This window comes from Perognathus longimembris, chromosome 4 (genome assembly GCF_023159225.1).
Source record: "Perognathus longimembris pacificus isolate PPM17 chromosome 4, ASM2315922v1, whole genome shotgun sequence".
NCBI lineage: Eukaryota > Metazoa > Chordata > Mammalia > Rodentia > Heteromyidae > Perognathus > Perognathus longimembris.
This window is the reverse complement of record NC_063164.1, coordinates 29,654,620-29,668,558: the sequence shown is the minus strand read 5'-3', so window position 1 is coordinate 29,668,558 and position 13,939 is coordinate 29,654,620. Positions and strand designations below refer to the sequence as shown.

Genomic DNA, 13,939 nt, shown 5'->3' with positions numbered 1-13,939 from the left:
TCATGCCCCTTTGTTTTCTGTGTTCTAGGCTTGTCTCACTCAACATTATTTGTTCGAGTTCTGACCATTTCCCTGCAAATAACAATATTTCACCATTCCTAATCGCTATGTAGTATTCCATTGTGTATAAGTACCATATTTTTTGGATCCATTCATCTGTGGAGGGGCATCTGGGTTGTTTCCAAATTTTGGCTATTGTGAATTGTGCTGCGATAAACATGGAAGTACAAATGTTCTTTTGATATCTTGGGTTTTGCTGTTTAGGATAGATGCCTAGGAGTGGTATGGCTGGGTCATAGGGTAGGTCTATATTGAGCTTTTTGAGAAACCTCCATACTGTTCTCCAAAGTGGCTGTACTAATTTGCACTCCCACCAACAATGGAGAAGGGTTCCTCTTTCCCCACAGCCCCTCCAGCATTTGTTGTTTCCTGAGTTCAGAGTATAGGCCATTCTAACTGGGGTGAGGTGGTATCTCAGGGTTGTTTTTATTTGCATTTCCTTTACTAGCAGGGATGTTGAGCATTTCCTCATGTGTTTCTTTGCCATTTTTATATCTTCTCTTGTGAAGTCTCTCTTTAGCTCTTTTGCCCATTTCCTAATAGGTTTATTGGGCTTGGAGGGGCTTAGTTTTTTGAGTTCTCTGTAGATGACAGATATCAGGCCTTTGTCTGTTGCTGTGCTGGTAAATATCCTTTCCCATATCGTTGGCTGTCTTTCTATTTTGGTGGCTATGACCTTAGCTGTGCAGAAACTTTTTAATTTGTAGTAGTCCCATTTGTTGAGTCTTTCCCCTATTTGTTGTGCGCCTGGGACTCTATTCAGGAAGTTCCTTCCTGTGCCTATAAGTTCTAGTGTCTTTCCTACTCTGTCCTTCAGTAGTTTCAAGGATTCAGGTCTGATGTTGAGGTCCTTGATCCATTTTGAGTTGATCTTGGTGCATGGTGATAGGCTTGGGTCTACTTTGAGTTTTCTGCATATGGCTGCCCAGTTCTCCCAGCACCAGTAGTTGAAGAGGCTATGTTTATTCCATTGTATGTCTTTAGCTCCTTTGTCGAATATCAGTTGGCTGTAAGAGTGCGGTTTTATTTCTGGGTCTTCAATTCTAATCCACTGGTCTTCCGATCTGTTTTTATACCAATACCATGCTGTTTTTGTTATGATGGCCTTGTAGTAGAGCTTGAAGTCTGGTATGGTGATACCTCCTGCACTATGTTTTTTGCCTAGAATTGCTTTGGCTATTCTAGGTTTTTTGCTGTTCCATATGAACTTATGGATTGGTTTCTCTATTTCAGTGAAGAATGTGGCTGGGATTTTGATAGGTATTGCATTGAATTTGTATAACAATTTGGGCAGTATGGCCATTTTCACTATATTGATTCTGCCTACCCATGAGCATGGGAGGTCTTTCCATCTCCTTGTGTCTTCTTTGATTTCCCTTATTAGATTTTTGTAGTTTTCATTGAATAGGTCCGTCACGTCCTTGGTTAAGTTGATCCCTAGGTACTTTATTCTTTTTTTGGCTACTGTAAATGGAATCGTTTCCATAATTTCCTTTTCTGTTTGTCTATTGCTGGTGTACAGAAAAGCTGCTGACTTTTGTGGATTGATTTTGTATCCTGCTACTTTGCCAAATTGGTTTATTAGATGTAGGAGTTTGGGTACTGAGTTTTTTGGGTCCTTGAGATATAAGATCATGTCGTCTGCGAATAGGGATAACTTGATTTCTTCCTTGCCGATGTGGATCCCTTTGATGTCCTCCTCTTGCCTTATTGCTATGGCTAGGGATTCCAGTACTATGTTGAACAGAAGTGGGGAGAGTGGGCATCCTTGTCTTGTTCCTGTGTTTAGGGGGAATGATTTAAGTTTCTCTCCATTTAATATGATATTAGCAGTTGGTCTGTTGTATATGGCTTTTATTGTTTTGAGGAATGTTCCATCTATTCCTGTTCTCTCCAAAGCTTTTAATAGGTATGGATGTTGTATTTTGTCAAAGGCTTTTTGGGCATCGACTGAGATAACAATGTGATTCTTGATTTTAGTTCTGTTTATGTGGTGAATTACATTGATTGATTTACGGATGTTGAACCATCCTTGTGACTGAGGGATGAAGCCTACTTGGTCATGATGTATGATATTCTTGATCACTTTCTGGATCCTGTTAGCTAATATTTTATTGAGGAGCTTTGCATCTGTGTTCATTAGTGATATTGGTCTGTAGTTCTCTTTTTTTGTTGGATCTTTGCCTGGTTTGGGGATGAGTATGATATTAGCTTCGTAGAATGAGTTCGGGATTTTTCCCTCCGTTTCTATTTCGCGGAAGAGTTTGAGGAGTATTGGAATTAGCTCCTCACTAAAGGTTTTGTAGAATTCATTGGTGAATCCATCTGGGCCTGGGCTTTTCTTAGTAGGGAGGTTCTTGATTACCTCCTGTATCTCACCGTAAGTTATTGGTTTATTTAGTTGATTTATTTCTTCTTGGTTCAGTTTGGGCAGTTTGTACTTCTCTAAGAATTGATCCATTTCTGTAAAATTATTGTTTTTTGTTGAGTAGAGGTTTTGGAAATAGCTCCTTATGATTGTTTGAATATCGTGTGTATTTGTTGTAATTTTTCCTGTGGAGTCCCTGATTTTACGTATATGAGTCTCTTCTCTTCTTTTTTTTGTGAGTCTTGCAAGGGGTCTGTCAATTTTGTTTATTTTCTCAAAGAACCAGCTTTTAGTCTTATTTATTTGTTGAATGGTCTTTCTATTTTCAATCAGATTTATCTCTTCTTTAATCTTTGTAATCTCTCCCCTCCTAGTCGTTTTAGATTCTGTCATTTCTTGTTTCTCCAGTTGTTTTAGTTTCATCGTGAGGGTATTCACCTGCTCTGCTTCCATTCTTTTAATGTGGGTACTGAGTGCAATGATCTTGCCCCTCAGTACTGCCTTAGCTGTGTCCCATAGGTTTCTTTGTGATGTGTTTTCTTTGTCATTGTGGCTTATGAATTCGTTGATTTCATCTTTAATTTGATCTGTGGCCCAAGTGTTGGATAGCAGCGTGGGGTTTAGCCTCCAAGAGTGTGTATAGGCTCTGTGGTATCCTTTGTTGTTGAGGGTTACCTTTAATCCACTGTGATCAGATATAATACATGGGATGATGTCAATTCTTTTGTATTTGCTGAGGTTCTTTGTGTGGGCTATGACGTGGTCTATTTTGGAATATGATCCATGGGCTGCTGAAAAGAAGGTGTATTGGGTCTCTGTAGGGTGGAAGGTTCTATATAGGTCTGTTAGATCCATTTGGGCAATGGTGTTATTTAGGTCCTCAGCTCCCTTACTAATCCTCTGGGTGTTGGATCTGTCTCTTGGAGAGAGAGGAGTATTAAAGTCACCCACTATGATTGTGTTTGCATCTATCTTGCTCTGTAATTCTGTGAGAATTTGCTTGACATATGTCGGGCCTCTTTTGTTCGGTGAGTATACATTTATCACCGTGATGTCTTGATTCTGGATTTTTCCTTGTATCAATATGTAGTGTCCTTCTTTGTCTTTTTGAGTGGACTTTAAAGAGAAATCCAGCTTGTCTGAGATCAGGATGGCTACACCTGCCGTTTTGGTGGGTGCATTTGCTTGGTAGATCTTGCTCCATCCTTTCATTCGAAGCCTGTTTTTGTCCCTTGCTGTAAGGTGGGTCTCTTGTAGACAACAGATGTCAACTTTTTGCTTGCGGATCCATTCTGCCAGTCTGCTCCTCTTGATCGGGGAGTTTAAGCCATTTATATTTAAAGAGATCAAGGATAAGGGTGTTTTTTCTCCTTCCATTTTCTTGTTGGGCTGTTTTTTCCTGTTGTTTTTTTTTTTTCTTCTTGTCTTTAGTGAGCTTGTGTTTCTGCTGGACTTTGGCTATTGAAGTTTCTTTCTGAATCTGTCTGTGTGTCTTTTACGATCTCTGTTGGGTGGGCTTCCCCTCTTAATATTCGCTGTAGGGCTGGTTTTTTATTCACATACTCCTTTAGCTCCTCTTTGGTGTGGAAAGATCTGGTTCTCCCTTCGAATGTGAACTCCAGTTTCGCTGGATATTTGATCCGAGGTTGTAAATTGTTATTCTGAAGTACTTGGATGGTGTTCTTCCACTCACTTCGAGCTTGGTAAGTTTGTGTGGATAAGTCGGATGTTATTCGAATCCTCTTCCCATTGAAAAAAGTTTCCTTCTTCGCTTTGGCTGAATTCAGAATTTGCTCTTTAATCTTGAGGTCTGTAGTCTTGAATATTATGTGCCTTGGGGTGGTTTTCCTGGGGTCTGGCCTGCCAGGTGTCCTATAGGCTTCGGTTACCTGGATGGGGTCCCCTGTGAGATTGGGGAAGTTTTCTGCAATAACTTTATTGAGAACATGATTAAGCCCTCTGCTCTGATATTCGGCTCCTTCTTCTATTCCAATTATACGCAGATTATATCTCTTGTCTTTGTCCATTAGTTCCTGGAGTAATCTTCCCTGAAGCTTCACCTTTTCTTGGAGTGTGGTCATTTTCTGGTTGTTGTCAGCTGCTTCATCGTCCAGGCGAGAGATTCTGGATTCCATATGGTCCACTCTTTGTGTTATGGTTTCAATTGCGGAGTTTATGGATGTCAGAGAGCTATTCATGGTTGTCATATCAGCTCTGATCGTGGAAATTTCTTCCTTTAAAGAGTTGTATTTTAAATCTATTTTTTCATGCATTTCAATTCTCAGGGTGTGGAGATTTTCTTTAAAGGCGGCTTGCATTATATCCATTTTTGCTTCCATTTCTTTAAACGAGGCTTGCATTGTATCCAGTTTTGCTTCCATTTCTTTCTTGGCTTCCTGGGTGTCCTTCCAGATTTCCGCTCTAAACTCCTGGAATTGTTTTCTGATTTCATTTCTGACGGTTTCGATCATTCCTGTTAACATGTCCTCATTTGCTTTTTTATTCTCCATCTCCTCTCCAGTCGTGCTGCTTTTTGGAGCTGGCGAGTTGGCTTGTCCTTTGATGAACTGAGTTATGTTTCTTTGTGATTTGCACATCTGGAAGTCTGTGTAGTTCTTCCCTCCCTTCTGTGTAGGCGTGTCTGCGTCAGCAGGTGCTGTCGCTGTGGCCCCGCCCACCAGTGCAGGGCACGCCTATCAGAGCGGGCGCTTTCGCCGGGGCCCCGCCCTCCTGTGCACTGTGAGTCCCCTACAACAGGCACTTAAGTGGGGTCTGCCTCCCAGAGCGAGCCCTGGGTTGTTGGGTTGTGCTTGCGCCCTCCCGCGAGTCCGTTGGGGGGGGGAAGCAGTATGTGTGGGGCCCAGTGGGATCGACTGTCCGGGTGTGGCTTGGCACCCTCAGACCTCGCCTCCGCTTCGAGGAGGGGGAACGAGATCAGGCTCAGGTGACCCTGCTGGGCTGGTATTGCCCACCAGCGCCTGTGATTTTAGTTGTAAGAGTCCGCAAGGTCTAGGCGCCTCGGGTGGGGCTTGCCCTGCCGGCCGTCCCTGGCCCCTGTTGGGAAGGGGACGGGGCCGGTTCTGCCAGTTCAGGAACCTTTGGGGGCTTGGGGCTGTTCCGCCCTTCCCCTGCTAGACTGGCTTCCCAGTGCCTGCTGGGAGCTTCCCGCCTGATTTGGGGAATCTTTGTTCCCACGGGAGTGGGGAGGGGGAGGGAGGGAGATATATCGTCTTTGTCGGGCTTGGGTCTCCCGTTGGGGGAAGGGATTATGGGGGACTCACTTTTGCTGCTTTGTGTGCGTGTCCCGCACCGCCGTTGGCCCTTCAGGGGTTGGCGAAGTGTCGTGGTGGCTCCCCCGTTCCCTCTTTCTGCCGCGCTGGGTTCCCTTGTCCGAATCCGGTGTGGACCCGAACTTCTCGTCGCTGCTGGGTGTGTCTTGGTCCGCACCCTGCTTTGTGTCCGTGGGGTCTCCCGCTATATGGATTCTGCGCTCCTGGCAACCTGTCTGCCGATCGCCGGGTTTCCCTTTCCCAGCCTGACCCTGTTTGGGCCAGGGCCGGCTGGTGGGGGGAGGGTGCCCCGATTAATCTCCGGCTCCGTGTAGGTTTTCGGTTCTTCTTTTTTGCTCCTTTTTGTTTTCCTGCGTTTCTCCACTGCTTCTGGATGCTGGTTTTGCTGGGTTCTTGGTGGAGTGTTGGGTGTTGGAGTTCCCAGCTCGCTATTCAGTTGGTGCGAGTCGGGGTGCCTCCCTATTGTCTCGGCGCCATCTTTCTCCTCCTCACTCAGCTTCTTGAATGTGTAGGTTTGTGTTTTGCCAAATTTGGGAAATAATATGACCATTATTTCTTCAAATATTTTTCTTCAGCGAAACAAATGCTAGATTGAAAAAAATATTGTCACATAGGCTATAAGAGTCAGCTCACTTTTTTCCAGTGTATTTACTTCCATTGTTCAGACTGGCCAGTTTCTATTACATGTTCTTGTTCATTAGTCATTTCCTCTGCTGTTCCTATGGTGCTGCTGAGCCCACCCATTGAGTCCCCACTGGCACTAGCAGCTGTTATGATCTCACTAGCAAATACAAACTTTGTAGGCCTTGTTTTCTTGAAGTTAGGGTTAGGCCCTTGTAGTTTGAATTGGGCTTGTAAGACAGTTTTGGAAATGTATACAACCTGAGGGATTTTCCCCTATACATGTTGACACCATTTTTTAGTATGACATAGTGACTCCATTTTCTGTGATCAACCCTTGCCCTTCTTGTATTTAACAGGAGGAACAGGGAGAAGTACTTTTTCATCTTTTCTTGGAACTGGAAATCTCCTTGTTATAGTATTTTTTTAAAGTCTAGAAACTCCTCACACAACTTTCCCTAGGGCTCTGTGGCCTCTTATAGTGTCCTTGCACATTCCCCTATACAACTCTCCTTCAAGTCTGCAAAACACTAAAAAACTGAAAGCTAAACACTGTGTTTTGTAACCCACTGTGTGGCCTGGGGCAAGGTCAATAAAGTTTCTGTGTAATAACGTTACAGTAGGGACAACTACCATTCCTTCTGATGACTTCCTTAACTTTCTAGTATTTTCCTATAACAGGTGAAATACATATGGGAGGTCAAGAACATTTTTATATGGAAACCCAAAGCATGCTTGTTGTTCCCAAAGGAGAGGACCAAGAAATGGATATCTATGTGTCCACACAGTTTCCCAGATACATACAGGTAACATCGCTCATTGTGGAGGGAAATGGCTACATGAATTCTGTCAGCAAAACATACCAAAATCATTTACAGATAAAAATTTTATTTCTTAAGGAACAAAAGTAATATGGAATAAAATTAGCTATATTGATTTGGTTATTAATAGTCATATAATTTCCAAATCTCTGGAAGAATTTTATTGAAGCAAAGGCTTTTGTTTGTGGATCTGTGACATTAAAATGTATGCAATCAACACATATCTTTTACTCTGTTCTTGGCATTGAGAAGAAAGAAAAAAACAAAAGAGGAAAGTCTGCTCTCCAAAGTGTATAGCACTTAACTCACAGGAAGCAGATAGAAGACAATATTAGAAAAAGTGTAGTCAGAAATTCCCATGAAAAAGCCTGAAATTTGGCTTTATAGTCAGAAAAGGGTTGGTCAAGATGGTAGGAGAAGAAAGGATATTTCCAGACAATTCCACAGAAAGGTCTAAATCCACTCATTCCTTCACATCCTGGCTTGTCCCATGACTAGCATAATGACTACCTAAACTGGAGTGGCTTAAGGTTTAAGCATCAGGTTGAACGTTAGGGAGGCAAAGCAGAGGAGTTTTAATTTAGAAGGTTATTTAGATTCCGTCTTGGAAACAGAAGATGAGGGATATGACAATGAGATAAATAAGGCATTGGAGATGGTAGGGCAATAAGAAGGACCAGATGAACCCCATCCCAGTCCTGTTTTGCTCTTCACTCCCTGCAAGACCTTAGGTTCATTGTCTTGAGCAATCTATTGTTAAAATCTCTCAGTTGTTAAAAGTAAATGATCATTAGCATGGCATTCAGGGAAAACAAACTGATTTCATAAGTCATGCAATAAAAAGGGAAGAAGTGCTCTTTTCTTAGTGGAAACAGAATAGAATTCATGGGGAAAAATAAGTTGAAGAGGCTTGGAAAGCCAGAAAATCCTTTTGCTTCAGTAAATGTATTTCTAGGGGTTTGTGTAAAAGGACACATGGGGTGTTGTTCACAGGAAAAGAAATGCTTGCACAGAGTTATCTTCCAGCTATTGATGGACTACTTAATATTAACAATAGTTCTGGACATAATATTAAAGTCAAATATGGTAAGATCAGTTGAGGTGCGTGAAAGAGTTATTGGTGTTTTTGTTCTGCTATTTAGCATAACAATAGGACTTGTGTATCAGGTATAGCATTACAGAATTACATGTATAGTGCCCATCACATCATACTCATGTGCCCATAACAGGTTTTGTTAAGGTTGTGGATTATGACAGTCCTTACTGAAGATGAGTCAGATTAAGGTAAACTATTGTAATTCACAGGAGATTGTTGCCTCAACCTTGAAACTCTCAGCTAACAAGGTCATGTGTCATGTAAGACGTGTCGGTGGAGCATTTGGGGGAAAGATAGGCAAAACTGCCATTCTGGCAGCCATCACTGCATTTGCTGCTGGCAAGTAAGTAGAGGTAGTCTGCTATATAATTAAGACAAAAAATCAAGTCACAGTGAATATCAGAATTTGGGGTGAAGGATCATCTGGGTCAAGATTATTTACTTATTTATTTATTTTTCAAATTTTTATTATCAAACTGATATACAGAGAGGTTACAGTTTCATACGTTAGGCATTGGATACATTTCTTGTACTGTTTGTTACCTTGTCCCTCATACCCCCCTCCCTCCTCCCGGGTCAAGATTATTTAAAACCATGCGTGATATTAAACAGAAACAAGCAACCAGCTTATCACAAGTTTTTTTGCTTTCTATTGTCTATCTATATACAGTTAGAACCAAATTAAAATCAATTATGGAAAAATGAAATAATAAGTATTAGAACTCCTGCAAAGTTGACTGAAATCTATCCCAAACAGGTGAGGTTATTTGACACTACCCCTTAAAAGGACCAGTATATGTGTAGATCATGTATATGACTCTTTGAAGCATATATAAGTGTGTGTATATGCATAAGCATATTATATAGTTTCTTAATTTAAATGGAACATTTGCTTTTTTAGGTTTACATTTACTTGTAGTGCTGTTTCCCTTTGAGGATATAAAAACATTACCATAGGAAATTTCTTTTGTCACAGGCACAACTAGAAGACTTGATTTCTTTACTGAGAAATGTTGGTCAGTTCCTTTATCTTGAGAAACAAGAAGACCCTGATTCTAGACTTGTCTTATCAGGAATACTTAAAAGTCAGATAACACTTGTGCTCCTCCATTTATAACTAGTCTAATGTGTGGCCTTAGGATCATTTATTTGCCCATAGCAATACCCTGGAGCTTCTGGTACCCAAGAGCCTCTCTCCAAAAGCAGCTAATGTCAGGCATATGCCCTGACCTGAAGCTAGGAGGGCACTGAGTATGCCTGCAGTCAGCAGAGGCTGTGTGGGGAGTAGGTTTGCTGTTCTGTTGTGTGGATGGACACCACTCAAGCTCTCCCTAGGCTCTGTATAATGCCAGGTAATAACTACTTGATAGGAATTTACTTCCCTTGTCTTTTTTTTTTTCTGTTTTAGACATGGTCGTGCAGTCCGCTGTATTCTGGAACGAGGAGAAGACATGTTAATAACTGGAGGCCGCCACCCTTATCTTGGAAAGTACAAAGTGAGTAGAAGAATGGGCCAGGGCAGGTCTGAGGTTGCAAATAGAACATTCAGAGGGAAATATTTTGGCTAATCAAATGGGGAGTAACAATGGGCAGATGAACAAGCAGCACTCCTACTGAACTCTGTGTTCCTTGTGCTGTTTAATTACTGACTGGCTTAAGGAAGCTTTTTCTGCTTTGTTTAAATGTGTCAGAGAAAAAGCCCTAGCAAGCATTGCTCATTATAGAATGAATAATTGGAAAACCTGTGTGTATATCAATTTTTGAAGGTAGATCTGATAATTGTATTTATTTTCACATATATGAGAGGTAAAATAGAATAATTCTGATAACAAGATTATGTGAAATTGTAATTATTTGAAAACTGGTTTTCCATTTTTAATGTATCAGGAGTATTCTTATAAAACTATATCCTAGCAATTCCATGTAGCAAATAATGATTCTTTTGCTTTAGAAGAGATAATTCTACTTGCCAGAGTGGGTTAACTGTTTTGACAAACTAAAGACTCTTGAGATTTTAAACATGTATTATGTAATTTCTTATTCAAATAACAGCCTAATGTCCCCAGGGAGGTGAGGGAGACTTATCCCCCCCAAATCATTCAGGGATCCAAGCTTTCTTCATCTAGAGGCAACCTGTCCCTTCAGACTGCACAGTCTAATACACAGCAACAGCCACTAGGCATATATGACTATTAGTTTATATTTAAATTAACTTAATTAAAGAAAGTTAAAATTCTGTTACACAGTTGTATCAGCTGTATTTTAAGTGCTTAATGTCTACATGTGGCTAATGGCTACTATATTTGACAAAGAAGACAGAAAACACTGCCACTACCATAGAAAATTCTATTGGATAGTTCTGCCCAGAGACTGAGTTTTCCGCAGGATCATGTACAGCAGGCAGCAGACAAAGGAAGAGGGAGGAGATGGTGTCATGGGAGATGAATTTCAGGCACCAGACCTGTGAGTGGTGGACCTTACTTGAATTTAAATATCCTTGGCAAAAACTTTGCCACCTATTTGCAAGGTTGGTTAGGAAGCACACTCTTTCTGTGTGTCCAGGATAAGACCACTGGATTTGTTGAATGGCTAACATGGTCTCTACCACAGCAGGTATACCTAAATACATATTTATAGAAGCTAACAAATGCATCTCTTTCACATTAAGCTGAATTTTGAGTGTGGTTGAAAAAGATTTATTAAGGTGAACTTTGTCCTGAGAAAATTATTTTGTGGGAGAAGTTGGGGAAGGAATGACTTCCACTTAAGAATAAGGTTTACACATATGATATTGGTATGGAAACAGTAACTGCAGGGTAAAAGATAAAGTACACAAAGTAAATCTACAGGAAGAGATGCATATAAGTTGGAGTATGTTCAGAAGATTTCTAAGACAAAGTGATACATAAATGGACCTTCAAGAATATAGGGATAGAAAGAACAAATAGCAAGTAGTAGGATGAATAAGAGCAAAAATATACATACATAGAATGATCATGGCACATTTGATATGGAAGGGTAAGGGGATAGAAGAAGTAGAACACAGAAGCTAATGAAAATAAGACTGGCTATGTGAGTTGATGATAGATTGAGAGGCCTAGAGACACAGAATGGGAAGTTAGCTTGATCTAGTGTGAGAAAATGAAAGATGACTTGATCAGTCCAGTGCCATCACTGAATGTGGGTGTTTGCAGAGGTTTACATGATGACCACGAGAAGGCTGACCAACAGAGGGGCAAGGGCTGGGCCAATAGATCCATTTAGACATGAAGCAGTTGGGCCTGAGCTCAACAGCATATAAAAGCTTGGCAAAATTCAATGGAGAATAAAATCATAAACATGGCTTGGAGATTTCTGGAAGAAAGAAACCAGTTGGAGGGAGAGATCCTTGTGGAAGGAAGGACAATGATGACATCATTTGCATTAAGTAGAAGTGACAGCTGAACATTGAAGCAGAAATGTCCTTTATGGAAGACACTGTATTATGGTTACCAAAGCCATCTGGTGATGATTCATACTAGGAGAAATTGTTTTCTGCTGGAGAATAGTGTGAGGAGAGGAGATGATAACACTATTTATAATAGTAATATTAATGATTTATATCTAGATTGCCCTGGATCAGTTGTGTGTCTATATTGTCCATGTATAACCTTAGTCATTTTCATTTCATAGAGAGCCAGAGAGATTATACAGCTTTGCTAAAAACCACTGAGCTAGCTTATATAGCTATATGTCAAGAAATAACTGCAAAAAAAATCTATCAAAACCCCTTTTTCTGTGTGTGGAGGATTCCCAAGGGGCAAAGCAAACTTCAGAGAGACTTGCCCCCCCCCCCCCCGCCAGTGCTAGTTTCAAAGGCCATTTCTCTTCCTCTAGGCTGGGTTCATGAATGATGGCAGAATCTTGGCCCTGGAAATGGAGCACTACTGCAATGGAGGCTGCACCTTGGATGAATCATTACTGGTAAGTATGAAAAGCAAGTTCCAAGTTCACTTTCTTTAAAGAACTTCGTATAAGATGGTCCAAGACATAAAATGTTCAATTTTAAACAATATTTGATTGTAAAAGCATAGAAATCACATGCAGGATTAGCCAAATGTGACTGGTAATCACAAGTGGAGCCCAGAAATCTTGGCTGACCCTGTGTTATTGCCATGCTTTTAATGCTTAGAATTCTGCTCTCAGTTGCAAGCATTAGACTAGACTTTCTCAGTGCTGGCCTTCCTGAAATTTTGAACAACACACTGTTTAGCAGAATCCTTGTCAGTATAGCACCCTACCTTCCAGTCCTAACAACCAAAAGTACTGCCAAATATTGCCAGATATCACCATAAGGTGGAAAGAATGGTTTCAAAGGGCAACTTGCTTAGGTTCTTAAAAATCACCTAGCCATTTAACTGGGGGAATGATGTATTTTAATATGTCTGATGGGACATGGAAAGGAGCTATGGAAAGGTCTCAGGATGCAAAACAGGTATGGAAGGATAAGGGTCTTACCACATTGTCTCTGGATGTCTCCAGGTGATAGAAATGGGACTTCTGAAAATGGACAATGCTTATCTGTTTCCCAACCTGCGCTGTCGGGGTTTGGCGTGCAGAACCAACCTGCCATCCAACACAAGTCTTCGTGGGTTTGGCTTTCCTCAGACAGGGCTGATCACTGAATCCTGTATTATAGAAGTGGCAGCCAAATGTGGTCTGTCCCCTGAGCAGGTAACATCATCAATTTCACTGTAAAAGATGCCAACTGTCTGACATGGGAGGACTGCTGGGGGTCATTTAGGCTGAAGAAATTGAAATCCAATGGGATAAAGGTTTGTCCCAGGTCATCTACTTAGCTAGTTAATACATACATTGAAGTTTAGTGATACTGTCTTACTCAGACTTCTCAAAAACCCTGGAAATAGGATTTTGAGGGGGCAAACACTGAATTCTTGTCTGTTTAATGAGAAATTTCTAATGGCTTGGGTTTGTATTTGTTCATTTTTCCATCACAATAACAAAATATCCCTGGCTGGATAGCATGTAAGAAGTCTGTTTGCTCACAGTGCTGGGAGTCCAGGAGAATGGGGCTGGATTCTGTTTGGCTCTGGTGAGGACTGTATAGCTAGAGAATGTGGTTGTCAGTTCAGGAAACAAGAATTCTTCTCAACTATCTTGGGGTAGAGTCTTCTAATTTCTTTGTCTTACTTGGCATCAGTTGGACTTATTCTTTCCTCTTTTTATGGGAAGTAAGGGCTCTTTGTGAGTGTGTGTATGTGTGTGTGTGCGCGCGCACGCGCGCACATGAGCACACACGTGCACGTACATGCAGGTCCTGGGGCTTCAACCCAGGGCCTGAGCATTGAACTTGAGCTTTTTTGTTGTTGTAGTTCAAGGCCTAGTGCTCTATCACATGAGCCACAATTCCACCCTGGTTTTTTGGTGGTTAATCAGAGATAAGAATCTCAAGGACTTTCCTGCCCTAGCTGGCTTCAAACCACAGTCCATAGACCTCAGCTTCCTGAGTAGCTAAGATTACAGTCATGAGGCAATGGTGCTTAGTTTGTAAGGGGCCTCATTTTGCCATAGCATCTGAATAATCCAAATAATCTAGCCTGGATACCTTTCAACAGATGGCCACAAATGCAACTAGCACTAAGAGTCGGCAGAGCTGTGCTGACCTATATAGGAAGATAAAGGA

General features: G+C 41.3%; 1 protein-coding gene across 2 annotated transcripts in view; it reads left to right on the top strand.

Moving 5' to 3' along the window:
* The window catches only part of LOC125350418 (aldehyde oxidase), a 77,714-nt gene that overhangs the window by 44,399 nt on the left and 19,376 nt on the right, over positions 1 to 13,939 (top strand). For both annotated transcript variants that reach the window (XM_048345003.1, XM_048345004.1), the window contains exons 21-25: positions 7,021 to 7,145; positions 8,466 to 8,599; positions 9,665 to 9,752; positions 12,133 to 12,219; positions 12,778 to 12,969. In XM_048345003.1, the coding sequence (XP_048200960.1) occupies positions 7,021 to 7,145; positions 8,466 to 8,599; positions 9,665 to 9,752; positions 12,133 to 12,219; positions 12,778 to 12,969 (626 nt within the window). The remainder of the gene's footprint in view (positions 1 to 7,020; positions 7,146 to 8,465; positions 8,600 to 9,664; positions 9,753 to 12,132; positions 12,220 to 12,777; positions 12,970 to 13,939) is intronic.